Source organism: Oncorhynchus clarkii, chromosome 2 (assembly GCF_045791955.1).
Source record: "Oncorhynchus clarkii lewisi isolate Uvic-CL-2024 chromosome 2, UVic_Ocla_1.0, whole genome shotgun sequence".
Classification (NCBI taxonomy): Eukaryota; Metazoa; Chordata; class Actinopteri; order Salmoniformes; family Salmonidae; genus Oncorhynchus; species Oncorhynchus clarkii.
This window is the reverse complement of record NC_092148.1, coordinates 93,369,436-93,391,629: the sequence shown is the minus strand read 5'-3', so window position 1 is coordinate 93,391,629 and position 22,194 is coordinate 93,369,436. Positions and strand designations below refer to the sequence as shown.

The 22,194-nt window shown below is 42.7% G+C and overlaps 1 protein-coding gene across 1 annotated transcript in view; it reads left to right on the top strand.

Annotated features, from left to right (window-relative positions):
• Window positions 1-849: 849 nt before the first annotated feature.
• Window positions 850-22,194, top strand: part of LOC139376487 (transcription factor 12-like) — a 29,848-nt gene continuing 8,503 nt past the window's right edge. The window contains exons 1-5 of the mRNA XM_071119127.1: window positions 850-1,071; window positions 13,644-13,889; window positions 18,562-18,747; window positions 20,842-21,003; window positions 21,371-21,568. Coding sequence (XP_070975228.1) covers window positions 997-1,071; window positions 13,644-13,889; window positions 18,562-18,747; window positions 20,842-21,003; window positions 21,371-21,568 — 867 coding nt within the window. The 5' untranslated portion in view covers window positions 850-996. The remainder of the gene's footprint in view (window positions 1,072-13,643; window positions 13,890-18,561; window positions 18,748-20,841; window positions 21,004-21,370; window positions 21,569-22,194) is intronic.

The following is a 22,194-nucleotide window of genomic DNA, read 5'->3' as shown; positions in this document are numbered from 1 at the left end:
TAGATTACAGCCAAAACAACACTGTGTTAGATTACAGCCCAAACAACACTGTATTAGATTACAGCCAAATCAACACTGTATTAGATTACAGCCAAATCAACACTGTATTAGATTACAGCCAAAACAACACTGTGTTAGATTACAGCCCAAACAACACTGTATTAGATTACAGCCAAAACAACACTGTATTAGATTACAGCCAAATCAACACTGTATTAGATTACATCCAAATCAACACTGTATTAGATTACAGTCAAAACAACACTGTGTTAGATTACAGCCAAAACAACACTGTATTAGATTACAGCCCAAACAACACTGTATTAGATTACAGCCCAAACAACACTGTATTAGATTACAGCCCAAACAACACTGTATTAGATTACAGCCACATCAACACTGTGTTAGAATACAGCCAAATCAACACTGTATTAGATTACAGCCAAATCAACACTGTGTTAGATTACAGCCAAAACAACACTGTGTTAGATTACAGCCAAAACAACACTGTGTTAGATTACAGCCAAAACAACACTGTATTAGATTACAGCCAAAACAACACTGTATTAGATTACAGCCAAAACAACACTGTATTAGATTACAGCCAAAACAACACTGTGTTAGATTACAGCCAAAACAACACTGTGTTAGATTTCAGTTAAACGTTCCTTGTAGTAAACCAACATCATACTAGGTATGTAGGTAGTTTAAGTTAGAACATTCCTAGAATCCCTCCTTAAACCACCCCCTCACCAATCTCTTGAATGGACCAACCCTCTTTTGCATAAATTGTCTGTGACAGAGTAAGCCGGGTGAGCTGCAGGGTTAGGGTAAAGAGAGGCAGTGTGTGAGCACTGTAGAGCATAGAGATAGGAGCTGTGGACTCACAGGACTATACTATAGACACTACTGACTACTGGAGTCTATACTACAGGACCACGGACAAACTACTGAAGCTAGTGGGCTGTTGACCTGAAACGGAAACTGAACAGCATCATGCACTGTGCTTCCTATCCCGTCTCTGTAGGGACCACCAGCAATAACCCAATGTATTGCTACAATGTCAAATCGGTGAGTGTGTTGATTACCTACTTAGAATTGTTTTTACTTTTTAATTTTTTACCTTTATTTAACTAGGCAAGTCAGTTAAGAACAAATTCTTATTTACAATGACGGCCTAGGAACATTGGGTTTAACTGCCTTGTTCAGGGGGCAGAACGACAGATTTTTTTTTACCTTGTCAGCTCGGGGGATTCGATCTTGCAACATTTCGGTTACCTGCCGTCACTGAAAGGGTGTATAGTGTGTTTATTATCTATTTAGAAAGGGCGTATAGCGTGTTTATTATCTATTTAGAAAGGGTGTATAGTGTGTTTATAATCTATTTAGAAAGGGTGTATAGTGTGTTTATTATCTATTTAGAAAGGGTGTATAGTGTGTTTATTATCTATTTAGAAAGGGTGTATAGTGTGTTTATTATCTATTTAGAAAGGGTGTATAGTGTGTTTATTATCTATTTAGAAAGGGTGTATAGTGTGTTTATTATCTATTTAGAAAGGGTGTATAGTGTGTTTATTATCTATTTAGAAAGGGTGTATAGTGTGTTTATTATCTATTTAGAAAGGGTGTATAGTGTGTTTATTATCTATTTAGAAAGGGTGTATAGCGTGTTTATTATGTATTTAGAAAGGGTGTATAGTGTGTTTATTATCTATTTAGAAAGGGTGTATAGTGTGTTTATTATCTATTTAGAAAGGGTGTATAGTGTGTTTATTATCTATTTAGAAAGGGTGTATAGCGTGTTTATTATCTATTTAGAAAGGGTGTATAGTGTGTTTATTATCTATTTAGAAAGGGTGTATAGCGTGTTTATTATCTATTTAGAAAGAGTGTATAGTGTGTTATTTATCTATTTAGAAAGGGTGTATAGCGTGTATATTATGTATTTAGAAAGGGTGTATAGTGTGTTTATTATCTATTTAGAAAGGGTGTATAGCGTGTTTATTATCTATTTAGAAAGAGTGTATAGTGTGTTATTTATCTATTTAGAAAGGGTGTATAGCGTGTATATTATGTATTTAGAAAGGGTGTATAGTGTGTATGTCTCTGTTATATTATACTATTGATGAAGTAAGACATTATTAAGTTTATAAAACATTATAACACTTCATCCTCTATTTTCTCAGTTTGTCCAACATTTGTGTCTATCACTTGTTATTAACATTATCCTCATATACTAATAAGGCAGGGATAATAAAGTCAGACAATATCACTATCAGTGTAATAATATGCTCTGGTATAGTACAGAATTGACACATCAAAGTAAGCCTACTCTGTTCACTAGTGTTGCAGGTCCCTCATCAGTTTCAATTTAACTGTCATTCATCACTACAGGGAGTCCAACATTCATCACTACAGGGAGTCTAACATTCATCACTACAGGGAGTCTAACATTCTATATCAGTCATCACAACAGGGAGTCTAACATCCATCACAACAGGGAATCTAACATCCATCACAACAGGGAGTCTAACATCCATCACAACAGGGAGTCTAACATCCATCACAACAGGGAGTCTAACATCCATCACAACAGGGAGTCTAACATTCATCACAACAGGGAGTCTAACATTCTATATCATTCATCACAACAAGGAGTACAACATTCATCACTACAGGGAGTCTAACATTCTATATCATTCATCACTACAGGGAGTCTAACATTATATATCATTCATCACTACAGAGAGTCTAACATTCTATATCATTCATCACTACAGGGAGTCTAACATCCATCACAACAGGGAATCTAACATCCATCACAACAGGGAGTCTAACATCCATCACAACAGGGAGTCTAACATCCATCACAACAGGGAGTCTAACATTCTATATCATTCATCACAACAAGGAGTACAACATTCATCACTACAGGGAGTCTAACATTCTATATCATTCATCACTACAGGGAGTCTAACATTCTATATCATTCATCACTACAGGGAGTCTAACATTCTATATCATTCATCACTACAGGGAGTCTAACATTCTATATCATTCATCACTACAGGGAGTCTAACATTCTATATCATTCATCACTACAGGGAGTCTAACATTCTATATCATTCATCACTACAGGGAGTCTAACGTTCTATATCATTCATCACTACAGGGAGTCTAACATTCTATATCATTCATCACTACAGGGAGTCTAACATTCTATATCATTCATCACTACAGGGAGTCTAACATTCTATATCATTCATCACTACAGGGAGTCTAACATTCTATATCATTCATCACTACAGGGAGTCTAACATTCTATATCATTCATCACTACAGGGAGTCTAACATTCTATATCATTCATCACTACAGGGAGTCTAACATTCTATATCATTCATCACTACAGGGAGTATAACCTTCTATATCATTCATCACTACAGGGAGTCTAACATTCTATATCATTCATCACGATAGGGAGTCAAACATTCTATATCGTTCATCACTACAGGGAGTACAACATTCATCACGACAGGGAGTCTAACATTCTATATCATTCATCACTACAGGGAGTCTAACATTCTATATCATTCATCACTACAGGGAGTCTAACATTCTATATCATTCATCACTACAGGGAATCTAACATTCATCACTACAGGGAGTCTAACATTCATCACGACAGGGAGTCTAACATTCTATATCATTCATCACTACAGGGAGTCTAACATTCTATATCAGTCATCACAACAGGGAGTCCAACATTCTATATCGTTCATCACTACAGGGAGTCTAACATTCTATATCATTCATCACTACAGGGAGTCTAACATCCATCACAACAGGGAATCTAACATCCATCACAACAGGGAGTCTAACATCCATCACAACAGGGAGTCTAACATCCATCACAACAGGGAGTCTAACATTCTATATCATTCATCACAACAAGGAGTACAACATTCATCACTACAGGGAGTCTAACATTCTATATCATTCATCACTACAGGGAGTCTAACATTCTATATCATTCATCACTACAGGGAGTCTAACATTCTATATCATTCATCACTACAGGGAGTCTAACATTCTATATCATTCATCACTACAGGGAGTCTAACATTCTATATCATTCATCACTACAGGGAGTCTAACATTCTATATCATTCATCACTACAGGGAGTCTAACATTCTATATCATTCATCACTACAGGGAGTCTAACATTCTATATCATTCATCACTACAGGGAGTCTAACATTCTATATCATTCATCACTACAGGGAGTCTAACATTCTATATCATTCATCACTACAGGGAGTATAACCTTCTATATCATTCATCACTACAGGGAGTCTAACATTCTATATCATTCATCACGATAGGGAGTCAAACATTCTATATCGTTCATCACTACAGGGAGTACAACATTCATCACGACAGGGAGTCTAACATTCTATATCATTCATCACTACAGGGAGTCTAACATTCTATATCATTCATCACTACAGGGAGTCTAACATTCTATATCATTCATCACTACAGGGAATCTAACATTCATCACTACAGGGAGTCTAACATTCATCACGACAGGGAGTCTAACATTCTATATCATTCATCACTACAGGGAGTCTAACATTCTATATCATTCATCACTACAGGGAGTCTAACATTCTATATCATTCATCACTACAGGGAGTCTAACATTCTATATCATTCATCACTACAGGGAGTCTAACATTCTATATCATTCATCACAACAGGGAGTCTAACATTCTATATCATTCATCACTACAGGGAGTCTAACATTCATCACGACAGGGAGTCAAACATTCTATATCGTTCATCACTACAGGGAGTCTAACATTCTATATCATTCATCACTACAGGGAGTCTAACATTCTATATCATTCATCACTACAGGGAGTCTAACATTCATCACTACAGGGAGTCTAACATTCTATATCATTCATCACTACAGGGAGTCTAACATTCTATATCATTCATCACTACAGGGAGTCTAACATTCATCACTACAGGGAGTCTAACATTCTATATCATTCATCACTACAGGGAGTCCAACATTCATCACGACAGGGAGTCAAACATTCTATATCGTTCATCACTACAGGGAGTCTAACATTCTATATCATTCATCACTACAGGGAGTCTAACATTCTATATCGTTCATCACTACAGGGAGTCTAACATCCTATATCATTCATCACTACAGGGAGTCTAACATTCTATATCATTCATCACTACAGGGAGTCTAACATTCATCACGACAGGGAGTCAAACATTCTATATCGTTCATCACTACAGGGAGTCTAACATTCTATATCATTCATCACTACAGGGAGTCTAACATTCTATATAATTCATCACTACAGGGAGTCTAACATTCATCACTACAGGGAGTCTAACATTCTATATCATTCATCACTACAGGGAGTCTAACATTCTATATCATTCATCACAACAGGGAGTCTAACATTCTATATCATTCATCACTACAGGGAGTCTAACATTCATCACTACAGGGAGTCTAACATTCTATATCATTCATCACTACAGGGAGTCTAACATTCTATATCATTCATCACTACAGGGAGTCTAACATTCTATATAATTCATCACTACAGGGAGTCTAACATTCTATATCATTCATCACTACAGGGAGTCTAACATTCTATATCGTTCATCACTACAGGGAGTCCAACATTCTATATCATTCATCACTACAGGGAGTCCAACATTCTATATCGTTCACCATTAAAAGAACAGACCCTTTCATATACCTCTCATCAAAAGTCATTACAGAGAACATGTGTCATGGGGGTTAGGTATATGCAGCTATGGCTGTATCTGCGTGTGTGTGTGTTCAATGGCACTAGAACTGAGACTGTTCCATTCAGTCAGTGATGTCTGTGTAAATGTATGAAAAGCTCAGAATCTCCGTGGTTTCATTGTGATAGAAGATTATGACATTTGCAGCACGTACTTACACTTTGTAATGTAATTGACCAAATGTCCCTCTTTCAGCTTTCAGAACACAACATATAATGTATCAGTCTATATTTACCGCCTCCCATTTCTCTAATGTGTAGCAGATTGCTGTGATCTCTATTTGATTTGGCCGTGGTGTGTTTTAACACTGGTCCCTATCCTAGTCCATTACCACCATCAAAGACTGGGAGAGTAACTAACTAGAACCAGACGTTAGAGAGTAACTAACTAGAACCAGACGTTAGAGAGTAACTAACTAGAACCAGACGTTAGAGGGTAACTAACTAGAACAAGACTTTAGAGGGTAACTAACTAGAACCAGACGTTAGAGAGTAACTAACTAGAACCAGACATTAGAGACTAACTAACTAGAACCAGACGTTAGAGAGTAACTAACTAGAACCAGACGTTAGAGAGTAACTAACTAGAACCAGACGTTAGAGAGTAACTAACTAGAACCATACGTTAGAGGGTAACTAAATAGAACCAGACGTTAGAGAGTAACTAACTAGAACCAGACGTTAGAGAGTAACTAACTATAACCAGTCATTAGAGAGTAACTAACTAGAACCAGACGTTAGAGAGTAACTAACTAGAACCAGACATTAGAGAGTAACTAACTAGAACCAGACGTTAGAGACTAACTAGAACCAGACGTTAGAGGGTAACTAACTAGAACCAGACGTTAGAGAGTAACTAACTAGAACTAGACATTAGAGACTAACTAGAACCAGACGTTGAAGAGTAACTAACTAGAACCAGACATTAGAGACTAACTAGAACCAGACGTTAGAGGGTAACTAACTAGAACCAGACGTTAGAGAGTAACTAACTAGAACCAGACGTTAGAGACTAACTAACTAGAACCAGACATTAGAGACTAACTAGAACCAGACGTTAGAGAGTAACTAACTAGAACCAGACGTTAGAGACTAACTAACTAGAACCAGACGTTAGAGAGTAACTAACTAGAACCAGACGTTAGAGACTAACTAACTAGAACCATACGTTAGAGGGTAACTAAATAGAACCAGACGTTAAGAGAGTAACTAACTAGAACCAGACGTTAGAGAGTAACTAACTAGAACCAGACGTTAGAGAGTAACTAACTAGAACCAGACATTAGAGACTAACTAACTAGAACCAGACGTTAGAGAGTAACTAACTAGAACCAGACGTTAGAGAGTAACTAACTAGAACCAGACGTTAGAGAGTAACTAACTAGAACCAGATGTTAGAGAGTAGCTAACTAGAACCAGTCATTAGAGAGTAACTAACTAGAACCAGACGTTAGAGAGTAACTAACTAGAACCAGACGTTAGAGAGTAACTAACTAGAACCAGTCATTAGAGAGTAACTAACTAGAACCAGACGTTAGAGAGTAACTAACTAGAACCAGACATTAGAGAGTAACTAACTAGAACCAGACGTTAGAGACTAACTAGAACCAGACGTTAGAGGGTAACTAACTAGAACCAGACGTTAGAGAGTAACTAACTAGAACTAGACATTAGAGACTAACTAGAACCAGACGTTGAAGAGTAACTAACTAGAACCAGACATTAGAGACTAACTAGAACCAGACGTTAGAGGGTAACTAACTAGAACCAGACGTTAGAGAGTAACTAACTAGAACCAGACGTTAGAGACTAACTAACTAGAACCAGACATTAGAGACTAACTAGAACCAGACGTTAGAGAGTAACTAACTAGAACCAGACGTTAGAGACTAACTAACTAGAACCAGGCGTTAGAGAGTAACTAACTGGAACCAGACGTTAGAGACTAACTAACTAGAACCATACGTTAGAGGGTAACTAAATAGAACCAGACGTTAAGAGAGTAACTAACTAGAACCAGACATTAGAGAGTAACTAACTAGAACCAGACGTTAGAGACTAACTAACTAGAACCAGACATTAGAGACTAACTAGAAACAGACGTTAGAGGGTAACTAACTAGAACCAGTCATTAGAGAGTAACTAACTAGAACCAGTCATTAGAGAGTAACTAACTAGAACCATACGTTAGAGGGTAACCAACTAGAACCAGACGTTAGTACCAGACACAGAGGGGCCAATCGGTTGCATGTGGCTAAAGTTGGAAGGGGTGTAACTGTAGGGTAGAGGCCTTAGAATAGTTGGTCAATATTGCACTAATTTAAATCTTCCTCTAAATGATTGAAAGTATACATTTAAAATGGAGTCTTTCATGTCTTCATTCAAGTTTTTGTTGCTATCAGAGATGATACCAGTCAAGTTTTTGTTTCCATCAGAGATGATATCAGTCACGTTTTTGTTGCTATCAGAGATGATACCAGTCAAGTTTTTGTTGCTATCAGAGATGATATCAGTCAAGTTTTTGTTGCTATCAGAGATGATATCAGTCATGTTTTTGTTGCTATCAGAAATTATATCAGTCATGTTTTTGTTGCTATCAGAGATGATATCAGTCATGTTTTTGTTGCTATCAGAGATGATATCAGTCATGTTTTTGTTGCTATCAGAGATGATATCAGTCATGTTTTTGTTGCTATCAGAGATGATATCAGTCATGTTTTTGTTGCTATCAGAAATTATATCAGTCACGTTTTTGTTGCTATCAGAGATGATATCAGTCATGTTTTTGTTGCTATCAGAGATGCTATCAGTCATGTTTTTGTTGCTATCAGAGATGATATCAGTCACGTTTTTGTTGCTATCAGAGATGATATCAGTCACGTTTTTGTTGCTATCAGAGATGATATCAGTCACGTTTTTGTTGCAATCAGAGATGATATCAGTCACGTTTTTGTTACTATCAGAGATGATATCAGTCACGTTTTTGTTGCTATCAGAGATGATATCAGTCACGTTTTTGTTGCAATCAGAGATGATATCAGTCACGTTTTTGTTGCAATCAGAGATGATATCAGTCACGTTTTTGTTGCTATCAGAGATGATATCAGTCATGTTTTTGTTGCTATCAGAGATGATATCAGTCACGTTTTTGTTGCAATCAGAGATGATATCAGTCATTTTTTTGTTGCTATCAGAGATGATATCTGTCACGTTTTTGTTGCTATCAGAGATGATATCAGTCATGTTTTTGTTGCTATCAGAGATGCTATCAGTCAAATGTGTGTTGCTGTCAGAGATGCTAATGTATCACAACTGTGACGTTAAAGTGCAGTATATTACACCTCTATCTTCCTGTAGTTGTGTTCTTCACACATGGTGAAAAGTCTCCCATCATTTGTGATGACATGACTGATGGTTTATAAATCAATGCGCTACTAAAAGAGAATGTCATGGCGACGGTTCATGTGTGTGTGCCAAGTTGTGTGTTCGGGGGTTGTTATTGGGGGCCAGTGGGGGTGTGCTGGGGCGGGGGCGTGACCATTATTAACGGGTCGCCTGCTACGTCCCATAGTGTGTGTATGTGTGTGTGCCCGTGCATATGCAGTACGTGTGTATGTGTGTGTGTTATCAACGGGTCGCCTGCTCCGTCCCATGGTAAGGAGGACAATTGGCATTATCCTGCACCATATGCTACCCACGGAGACTCAGACAGGGCTAGTGACAGCAGGGGCTCCTGTGGTTGGCCTGGTCCCATTATCACCATGGAACTTGTGCCAAACACGGCTAGAGCTGTGTGTGTGTGTGTGGGGGGGGGGGGGGGGGGGCATTGTGTGTGTGTGTGTGCGTGTGTGCGTGTGAGCGTGTGTGCGTGTGTGCGTGTGTGCGTGTGTGTGTGTGTGTGTGTGTGAGCATGCTCAAGAGGGTCTTTAAATAGAGAGCTGGTCTGCTTTACAGGCGTTTGTCACCGGGGTAACAGTGCCTGTTGTCGGGGTAACTGACACCCCATTGATGTTCCTCAGGGAGGTTGATTTTCATTTCCTGAATCAGATCAAAGAGATGGGGCGGGGGGGGGGGGGGGGGGTGCAGGTGCAGCACAGACCTCTCAGTGTGGGTAGGTGTTTCATTTGTAAAACCTCCTTCGATGATACAATAGTTCATTCTCATTTTTTATTGTAATAAAATAGAAAAAACTGTCACTGTTTCAACATTTAGTTATTTTCTAGGTGAGACAAAAGTCTCATACTCTATTACAACTGTGGTGTGGTCCGATCCTGTGGTCCGATCCTGTGGTCTGATCCTGTGGTCTGATCCTGTGGTCCGATCCTGTGGTCCGATCCTGTGGTGTGGTCCTGTGGTCCGATCCTGTGGTCCGATCCTGTGGTCTGATCCTGTGGTGTGGTCCTGTGGTCCGATCCTGTGGTGTGGTCCTGTGGTCCGATCCTGTGGTCCGATCCTGTGGTCTGATCCTGTGGTCCGATCCTGTGGTGTGGTCCTGTGGTCCGATCCTGTGGTGTGGTCCTGTGGTCCGATCCTGTAGTCTGATCCTGTGGTGTGGTCCTGCGGTCCGATCCTGTGGTCCGATCCTGTGGTGTGGTCCTGTGGTCCGATCCTGTGGTGTGGTCCTGTGGTGTGGTCCTGTGGTCCGATCCTGTGGTGTGGTCCTGTGGTCCGATCCTGTGGTCCGATCCTGTGGTGTGGTCCTGTGGTCCGATCCTTTGGTCCGGTCCTGTGGTCCGATCATGTGGTTCGATCCTGTGGTCATATCCTGTGGTCTGATCCTGTGGTCCGGTCCTGTGGTCATATCCTGTGGTCCGATCCTGTGGTCCGATCCTGTGGTCATATCCTGTGGTCCGGTCCTGTGGTCTGATCCTGTGGTCCGATCCTGTGGTCTGATCCTGTGGTCTGATCCTGTGGTCATATCCTGTGGTGTGGTCCGGGGGTCTAATCCTGTGGTCCGATCCTGTGGTCTGATCCTGTGGTCCGATCCTGTGGTGTGGTCCTGTGGTCTGATCCTGTGGTCATATCCTGTGGTCCGATCCTGTGGTCCGGTCCTGTGGTCTGATCCCGTGGTGTGGTCTTGTGGTGTGGTCTTGTGTTGTGGTCCTGCTGTCTGAAGAGGATTTATCCAATGTTGTTCTGCAGCTTTTTCCAAATGAAATTCTTTCTATCCCAATCTTCCAAACTAGCCCTAAACCTGATTACGATTAGGGCTGAAGGGAATTCTCTCTCTCTCTCTCTCTCTCCCTCTCTCTCTCTCTCTCTCTCTCTCTCTCTCTCTCTCTCTCTCTCTCTCTCTCTCTCTCTCTCTCTCTCCCTCTCTCCCTCCCTCCCTCCCGGGCAGGCGGTGATGGGGAGGGGATGCTGTTCCCTTAATCCGGATGAGGAGGTGCATGGATCACCCAGTTTAGGGATTAACACAATAGCTCTGAGTCTGCTCCTTTCAGCACACTGCTTGGTTTTTATTTAGACTTCTGTAGTATACTGTATTATACTGTATTATAGTGTAGTGTACTATAGTATACTGTATTATACTGTACTATACTGTAGTGTACTGTATTACACTGTATTATAGTGTAGTGTACTTTAGTATACTGTATTATACTGTATTATACTGTAGTGTCCTGTATTAGACTGTATTATACTGTAGTGTACTGTATTATACTGTACTGTATTATACTGTATTATACTGTATTATACTGTAGTGTACTGTATTATACTGTAGTGTACTGCAGTGTACTGTATTATACTGTATTATAATGTAGTGTACTTTAGTATACTGTAGTGTACTTTAGTATACTGTAGTGTACTGTATTATACTGTATTATACTGTATTATAGTGTAGTGTACTGTAGTATACTGTATTATACTGTATTATACTGCAGTGTACTGTATTATACTGTAGTGTACTGTATTATACTGTATTATACTGCAGTGTGCTGTATTATACTGTATTATACTGTATTATACTGTTGTGTACTGTAGTATACTGTAGTATACTGTAGTGTACTGTATTATACTGTATTCTACTGTAGTGTACTGTATTATACTGTATTATACTGTAATGTATTATACTGTTTTATACTGTATTATAGTGCAGTGTACTGTATTATACTGTAATGTACTGTATTGTGCTGTAGTATACGGTTATATACCATAGTATCCTGTATTATAATGAGTATACTGTAGTATACTGTAGCTTCAGTTCACAGTTCACAGTTCACAGTTCCTGTCTGGGTTGCTTTCTTTCTCTCTCTCAGAGGACCTGAGCCCTAGGACCATGCCCCAGGAATACCTGACATGATGACTCCTTGCTGTCCCCAGTCCACCTGACTGTGCTGCTGCTCCAGTTTCAACTGTTCTGCCTTATTATTATTCGACCATGCTGGTCATTTATGAACATTTGAACATCTTGACCATGTTCTGTTATAATCTCCACCCGGCACAGCCAGAAGAGGACTGGCCACCCCACATAGCCTGGTTCCTCTCTAGGTTTCTTCCTAGGTTTTGGCCTTTCTAGGGAGTTTTTCCTAGCCACCGTGCTTCTACACCTGCATTGCTTGCAGTGTGGGGTTTTAGGCTGGGTTTCTGAAAAGCACTTTGAGATATCAGCTGATGTACGAAGGGCTATATAAATAAATTTGATTTGATTTGATTTGACAGTTCTGGTATTGCATTGATCCATAGTCATATATTTACATATGTATTCATATAGGCTATACTGTATATATTCACATATAGGCTATACTGTATATATTCACATATAGGCTATACTGTATATATTCACATATAGGCTATACTGTATATATTCACATATAGGCTATACTGTATATATTCACATATAGGCTATACTGTAGATATTCACATATAGGCTATACTGTATATATTCACATATAGGCTATACTGTATATATTCACATATAGGCTATACTGTATATATTCACATATAGGCTATACTGTATATATTCACATATAGGCTATACTGTATATATTCACATATAGGCTATACTGTATATATTCACATATAGGCTATACTGTATATATTCACATATAGGCTATACTGTATATATTCACATATAGGCTATACTGTATATATTCACATATAGGCTATACTGTATATATTCACATATAGGCTATACTGTATATACTGTATTCACATATAGGCTATTCTGTATATATTCACATATAGGCTATACTGTATATATTCACATATAGGCTATACTGTATATATTCACATATAGGCTATACTGTATATATTCACATATAGGCTATACTGTATATATTCACATATAGGCTATACTGTATATATTCACATATAGGCTATACTGTATATATTCACATATAGGCTATACTGTATATACTGTATTCACATATAGGCTATTCTGTATATGTCCACAAGTATTCATATAGACTAGACTGTATATATTCACATGCTGTATATGGGCAGCAGGTAGCCTAGTGGTTAGAGCGTTGGGACTAGTAACTGAAAAGTTGCTAGATCGAATCCCTGAGCTGACAAGGTAAAAAAATCTGTCGTTCTGCCCCTGAACAAGGCAGTTTAACCCACTGTTCCCTCGTAGGCCGTCATTGAAAATAAGAATTTGTTCCTAACTGACTTGCCAGGTTAAATAAATGTGTGTTTATATACATACTTTTGGTCTCTGGTTTCTACTATGCCACTGACATCTCTTCCAGTGACTAGGAAGAGTAACTTTATGAAGTCATTGTTTCAGTGTTATAGACGTTTAGTTCCTCACAATCTTTCATTTAGCTGTTTCCCCCCCCTTTGTTCTTCTCAGGTCTATACTCAATCTCCAAATCATGACGACCTCCTCAACCCTGACTCATCCTCACACCCCTCCTCCAAAGCTCCAGGCAACGTGTTCACGGGAACCTTTTTCAGTGAGCGACAGGGGAACAACAGTTCACCTGACACGTGGAACTCCAATGGAATGAACCAGCCTGGCTTTGGAGGCATGGTGGGAGGGGCCTCAGCTCACCAATCAGGAAGCTACAACAACATGCAACCAGCACATAATCACCTGGTAAAGAACTGACTGTACATGACTTCACTCACACAAAGAGTTTTAAATAAATAATGTTCTACTTATAGTTTTATTGTGATGGGCTCACACAGATGTAGATACTAACCCAGCACATGTACAGTACCAGTCAAAAGGGTTGCAGCACTCCATCACTCTCCTTCTTGGTCAAATAGCCCTTACTCAGCCTGGAGGTGTGTTGGGTCATTGCCCTTTTGAAAAACAATGATAGTCCCACTAAGCGCAAACCAGATGGGATGGTGTATCGCTACAGAATGCTGTGGTAGCCATGCTGGTTAAGTGTGCCTTGAGTTCTAAATAATTTCACAGAAAGTGTCATCAGCAAAGCACCCACACACCATCAAACCTCCTCCTCCATGCTTCACAGTGGGAACCACACATGCAGAGATCATCCGTTCAACTACTCTGTGTTTCACAAAGACACGGAGGTTGGAACCAAAAATCTCAAATTTGGACTCATCACACCAAAGGACAGATTTCCACCGGTCTAATGTCCATTGCTCGTGTATCTTGGCCCAAGCAAGTCTCTTCTTATTATTGGTGTCCTTTAGTAGTGGTTTCTTTGCAGTAATTCCACCATGAAGGCCTGATTCATGCAGTCTCCTCTGAACAGTTAATGTTGAGATGTGTCTGTTACTTAAACTCTGTGAAGCATTTATTTGGGCTGTAATTTCTGAGGCTGGTAACTCTATTCTTTGCTGTTCTTGCTATAATATGGCCGCCTCGCTTCGCGTTCCAAGGAAACTATGCAGTATTTTGTTTTTTTTACATGTTATTTCTTACATTGGTACCCCAGGTAATCTTAGATTTCATTACATACAGTCGGGAGGAACTACTGAATATAAGAGCAACGTCAACTCACCATCATTGCGACCAGGAATGTGACTTTCCCGAAGCGGATCCTGTGTTTTGCCCTCCACCCAGGACAATGGATCGGATCCCAGCCGGCGACCCTAAACAACGACGCCATAAAAGGGGCAGACAAAGCGGTCTTCTGGTCAGGCTCCAGAGACAGGCACATCGCGCACCACTCACTAGTATACTACTCGCCAATGTCCAGTCTCTTGACAACAAGGTTGATGAAATCCGAGCAAGGGTAGCATTCCAGAGAGACATCAGAGACTGTACCGTTCTTTGCTTCACAGAAACATGGCTCACTGGAGAGACGCTATCGGAGTCGGTGTAGCCAGCTGGTTTCTTCACGCATCACGCCGACAGAAACAAGCATCTTTCTGATAAGAAGAGGGGCGGAGGGGTATGCCTTATAATTAACGAGACGTGGTGTGATCATAACAACATCCAGGAACTCAAGTCCTTCTGTTCACCTGACTTAGAATTCCTCACAATCAAATGTCGACCGCATTATCTACCAAGGGAATTCTCTTCGATTACAATCACAGCCGTATATATTCCCCCCCAAGCAGACACATCGATGGCCCTGAACAAACTTTATTTGACTCTTTGCAAACTGGAATCCATACATCCTGAGGCTGCATTCATTGTAGCTGGGGATTTTAACAAGGCTAATCTGAAAACAAGACTCCATAAATTCTGTCAGCATATCGATTGCGCAACCAGGGCTGGTAAAACCCTGGATCATTGTTATTCTAACTTCTGCGACGCATATAAGGCCCTCCCCCGGCCTCCTTTCGGAAAAGCTGACCACGACTCCATTTTGTTGATCCCTGCCTACAGACAGAAACTAAAACAAGAAGCTACTACACTTAGGTCTGTTCAACGCTGGTCCGACCAATCTGATTCCACGCTTCAAGACTGCTTCGATCACGTGGATTGGGATATGTTCCGCATTGCGTCCAACAACAACATTGACGAATACGCTGATTCGGTGAGCGAGTTCATTAGAAAGTGCATCGGCGATGTCGTACCCACAGAAACCGTGGAATGATGGCAGCATTCGCGAGAAACTGAAAGCGCGAACCACTGCTTTTAACCAGGGCAAGGTGACCCGAAAAATGACCAAATACAAACAGTGTAGCTATTCCCTCCGCAAGGCAATCAAACAAGCTAAGTGTCAGTATAGAGACAAAGTAGAGTTGTAATTCAACGGCTCAGACACAAGAGGTATGTGGCAGGGTCTAACAGTCAATCACGGATTACAAAAAGAAAACCAGCCCCATCGTGGAACAGGATGTCTTGCTCCCAGACAGACTAAATAACTTCTTTGCTCGCTTTGAGGACAATACAGTGCCACTGACACGGCCCGCTACCAAAACCTGCGGACTCTCCTTCACTGCAGCCGACGTGAGTAAAACATTTAAACGTGTTAACCCTCGCAAGGCTGCATTCCCAGACGGCATCCCCAGCCGCGCCCTCAGAGCATGCGCAGACCAGCTGGCTGGTGTGTTTACGGACATATTCAATCAATCCCTATCCCAGTCTGTTGTTCCCACATGCTTCAAGAGGGCCACCATTGTTCCTGTTTCCAAGAAAGCTAAGGTAACTGAGCTAAACGACTACTGCCCCGTAGCACTCACTTCCGTCATCATGAAGTGCTTTGAGAGACTAGTCAAGGATCATATCACCTCCACCCTACCTGACACCCTAGACCCACCCCAATTTGCTTACCGCCTCAATAGGTCCACAGACGACGCAATCGCAACCACACTGCACACTGCCCTAACCCATCTGGACAAGAGGAATACCTATGTGAGAATGCTGTTCATCGACTACAGCTCAGCATTTAAAAAACATAGTACCCTCCAAACTCGTCATCAAGCTCGAGACCCAGGGTCTCGACCCTGCCCTGAGCAACTGGGTACTGGTCTTCCTGACAAGCCACCACCAGGTGGTGAGGGTAGGTAACAACATCTCCACCCCGCTGATCCTCAACACTGGGGCCCCACAAGGGTGCATTCTGAGCCTTCTCCTGTACTACCTGTTCACCCACGACTGAGTGGCTATGCACGCCTCCAACTCAATCATCAAGTTTCGGACGACACTACAGTGGTAGGCTTGATTACCAACGATGACGAGACGGCCTACAGGGAGGAGGTGAGGGCCCTAGAAGTGTGGTGTCAGGAAAGTAACCTCACACTCAACGTCAACAAAACTAAGGAGATGATTGTGGACTTCAGGAAACAGCAGAGGGAGCACGCCCCTATCCACATCGACGGGACAGTAGTGGAGAGGGTAGTAAGTTTTAAGTTCCTCGGCGTACACATCACGGACAAACTGAATTGGTCCACCCACACAGACAGCGTTGTGAAGAAGGCGCAGCAGCGCCTCTTCAACCTCAGGAGGCTGAAGAAATTCGGCTTGTCACCAAAAGCACTCACAAACTTCTACAGATGCACAATCGAGAGCATCCTGTCGGGCTGTATCACCGCCTGGTACTGCAACTGCTCCGCCCACAACCGTAAGGCTCTCCATTGGGTAGTGAGGTCTGCACAACGCATCACCGGGGGCAAACTACCTGCCCTCCAGGACACCTACACCACCCGATGTCACAGGAAGGCCATAAAGATCATCAAGGACAACAGCCACCCGAGCCACTGCCTGTTTACCCCGCTATCATCCAGAAGGCGAGGTCAGTACAGGTGCATCAAAGCAGGGACCGAGAGACTGAAAAACAGCTTCTATCCCAAGGCCATCAGACTGTTAAACAGCCACCACTAACATTGAGTGGCTGCTGTCAACATACTGACTCAACTCCAGCTCACTTGAAATAATGGAAATTGATGGAAATTGATGGAAAAAAGGTATCACTAGCCACCTTAAACAATGCCACTTTCATGTTTACATACCCTACATTACTCATCTCATATGTATATACTGTACTCAATAACATCTACTGCATCTTGCCTATGCCGTTCTGTACCATCACTGATTCATATATCTTTATGTACATATTCTTTATCCCTTTATGTGTGTATAAGGTAGTAGTTGTGGAATTGTTAGCTAGATTACTCGTTGGTTATTACTGCATTGTCGGAACTAGAAGCACAAGCATTTCGCTACACTCGCATTAACATCTGCTAACCATGTGTATGTGACAAATAAAATTTGATTTGATTTGACTTGGTATTTTACCAAATAGGACTATCTTCTGTATACCAGCTCTACCTTGTCACAACACAACTGATTGTCTCAAACGCATTAAGAAGGAAAGAAATTGCACAAATTAACAAGGCACACCTGTTAATTTAAATGCATTCCAGGTGACTACCTCATGAAGCTGGCTGAGAGAATGCCAATAGTGTGCAAAGCTGTCATCAAGGCAAAGGATGACTTCTTTGAAGAATTTCAAACATAAAATATATTTTGATTTGTTTAACACTTTTTTTGGTTACTACATGATTCCATATGTGTTATTTCATAGTGTTGATGTCTTCACTATTATTCTACAATGTAGAAAATAGTAAAAAAAAAGAAAAACCCTTGAATGAGTAGGTGTTCTAGAACCCTGGAATGAGTAGGTGTTCTAGAACCCTGGAATGAGTAGGTGTTCTAGAACCCTGGAATGAGTAGGTGTTCTAGAACCCTTGAATGAGTAGGTGTTCTAGAACCCTGGAATGAGTAGGTGTTCTAGAACCCTTGAATGAGTAGGCGTGTCCAAATTTTTGACTGGTACTGTATATACTGATGCACTCTGGTCCGCTGCCAAATCATGTGTATGTTGTTTATTGTTTCGCAGGACTATTCTCCCCATTCAGTCTCACCTGTAGAGGAGAACAGGGGTCTTCCTCCTATGTCTACCTTCCACCGTAACAACCCTGCTGCATCTCACACCCAGTCAGCCAACAGCTCAGAGAACACCACAGGAAACCACTCTACAGGAAGGTCACAGACTGGAGCAGCCCTGGGGAAAGCACTAGCTTCTGTAAGTACTGGAACCTACCTGTCGTGTCTACCTGTCCTGTCTACCTGTCCTGTCTACCTGTCCTATCATACTCTGTTCCTCTAATATTCTATGGCTTTTCCTGAGAATTTGGATTGGATTTGGAATGTCAGTTTACTTCCTGAATGGACTGAATTGAAATGGAATTGACCCCAATCCTGTAGCCAGCCAGAGAACAATATCCTCTATCCACGATGACTACTAGGGAAATGACCCGTAGTATACGGTTCCTAGTATAACAAGTGACTGTGTCACATTATTAACGTAGCCCTGGGTCGTGCTCGTGCTGCCGGTGTGTTAATTGGATGCTGTCTGACCAGTAACCAGGATTGACGAGTCAGCTCGGTTTACGAGCCTCGCTGCAAAGCCCGAGGCAGAGGTTGTAAAACCACACAGAGAAATTACAGGTTGTGCTTTTAAAATGATGCATGGAGTTGCTCCTCACAGTCCTCTAACCACGTCTTTACCCCACCTCTTCACCCCACCTCTTCCCCCCACCTCTTCCCCCCACATCTTCCCCCCACATCTTTACCCCACCTCTTCACCCCCCACCTCTTCACCACACCTTTTTACCCCACCTCTTCACCCCACCTCTTTACCCCACCTCTTCCCCCCACCTCTTCCCCCCACATCTTCCCCCCACCTCTTTACCCCACCTCTTCACCCCCCCCCACCTCTTCCCCCCACCTCTTTACCCCACCTCTTTACCCCACCTCTTCACCCCACCTCTTCCCCCCACCTCTTCCCCCCACATCTTCCCCCCACATCTTTACCCCACCTCTTCACCCCCCACCTCTTCACCACACCTTTTTACACCACCTCTTCACCCCACCTCTTTACCCCACCTCTTCCCCCCACCTCTTCCCCCCACATCTTCCCCCCACCTCTTTACCCCACCTCTTCACCCCCCCACCTCTTCCCCCCACCTCTTTACCCCACCTCTTTACCCCACCTCTTCACCCCACCTCTTTACCCCACCTCTTCCCCCCGCATATTCCCCCCACCTCTTTACCCCACCTCTTCACCCCCCCACCTCTTCCCCCCACCTCTTTACCCCACCTCTTCACCCCACCTCTTTACCCCACCTCTTCCCCCCACCTCTTCCCCCCACATCTTCCCCCCACCTCTTTACCCCACCTCTTCCCCCCACATCTTCCCCCCACCTCTTTACCCCACCTCTTCACCCCCCCACCTCTTCCCCCCACCTCTTTACCCCACCTCTTCCCCCCACCTCTTCCCCCCACCTCTTCACCCCACCTCTTCACCCCACCTCTTCCCCCCACCTCTTCCCTACACTTCTTCCCCCCACCTCTTTACCCCACCTCTTCCCCCCACCTCTTCCCCCCACTTCTTCCCCCCACCTCTTTACCCCACCTCTTCACCCCCCCACCTCTTCACCCCACCTCTTCCCCCCACCTCTTCCTCCCACCTCTTCCCCCACATCTTCCCCCCACCTCTTCCTCCCACCTCTTCCCCCCACCTCTTCCTCCCACCGCTTCCCCCACATCTTCCCCCCACCTCTTTACCCCACCTCTTCCTCCCACCTCTTCCCCCCACCTCTTCACCCCACTTCTTCCCCCCACCTCTTCCCACCACCTCTTCACCCTCCACCTCTTTACCCCTCCTCCTCTTTCTCCCCCCTTCTCTTTCTCCCTCCTCCTCTACCCCTTCTCCTCTACCCCTCCTCACCTACCTCTCCTAATCTACCCCTCCACTACCCCTCCTCCTTTTCTCCCTCCTCCTCTACCCCTCCTCCTCTTTCTCCCTCCTCCTCTACCCCTCCTCCTCTTTCTCCCTCCTCCTCTACCCTTCCACCTCTACCCCTCCTCCTCTTTCTCCCTCCTCCTCTACCCCTACTCTTCTTTCTCCCTCCTCTCTACCCCTCCTCCTCTTTCTCCCTCCTCCTCTACCTCTCCTAATCTACCCCTCCTCCTCTACCCCTCCTCCTCTACCTCTCCTAATCTACCCCTCCTCCTCTACCCCTCTACCTCCCCGTCATACTCATCCTCTGCCCCTCACCTTCTCTTCCTTCTTTACCCTCTCTTCTCCTCTCTCTGTCTGTCTGTCTGTCTTCAGATTTATTCTCCTGACCACACCAGTAGCAGTGAAAACTCCTCCACACCAGACAGGTCTCCATCTCCATCTCCACACACAGGCTCTGGCCCCCCAGCTTACCCGTGGCACACGTCTGCTCAGACCTCTGTCTCCCCCAGTTACCAGTGTTCTCCTATATCTCTGGTAAGGACATGAAGCTCTGTGACACTCACTTGACATACAAGACAACCTGCACGGTAGCTCGAGTTTCAATTTGACTTGATGTAACTACAACTACAACTAAACAATTATTTTCTGGGTTATAGTTGCCTAGTTAAATAAAGGTTAAATAAAAAACAATTCAAAAATGTATAACCAACCTTAAATCAATGCAATCTTTTATATTCTCTCATGACAATAACACACCGTCTCTCTCTTTCTCTCTCTCTCGCTCCACTACTCTCTCTCTCTTTCTCTCTCTCTCTCTCTCTCTCTCTCTCTCTCTCTCTCTCTCTCTCTCTTTATCTCTCTCTCTCTCTATCTCCCTGCCCCACCCCCCTCCTCACTCTAGTCTCAGTTGGAGGATCGTCTAGATAGACTGGATGATGTGATCTATGTTCTGCATAACCATACGGTGGGACCCATCCCCAGCCTGCCCTCTGACATCCACAGCCTGTTGAACCAGGCCAACCATGGACACATCCACAACACCCCACTACCAGGGACACACCATAGACACAGACCCACCACGGCACATGGCACAGCCATGGTGAGACACAGTCCTTACTCTGTGAAAATCTTTCAGGTTGTGTCTGTTTTGTGCATAAAACAACATTATATTTAGAGGACAGAGTGATGGAAATTGGTCTACATTATATTTAGAGGACAGAGTGATGGAAGTAGCTCTACATTATATTTAGAGGACAGAGTGATGGAAATTGGTCTACATTATATTTAGAGGACAGAGTGATGGAAATTGGTCTACGTTACATTTTAGAGGATATAGAACTGTCTAATCCCTAGTAGGGCTATTACATTCATTCAGGTTTCCAGGGATATGTGTGTCCATTACAATGAATGATTCCTGAACAGAATTAGGGGCTATGTTTAGGAGAGCTATGGGGATTAACATCCTCTGTGATTAAATTCATTCCGTGAGATAAACAGGGATCTGTTCAGGGATACAGAATTTGGTGACCTATTTGTCATTATGGGGGCGGCAGGGTAGCCTAGTGGTTAGAGTGGATGGGCGGCAGGGTAGCCCAGTGGTTAGAGCGTTGGACTAGTAACCTGGAAGGTTGCAAGTTCGAATCCCCTGATCTGACAAAGTGCAAATCTGTTGTTCTGCCCCCTGAACAAGACAGTTAACCCACTGTTCCTAGGCTGTCATTGAAA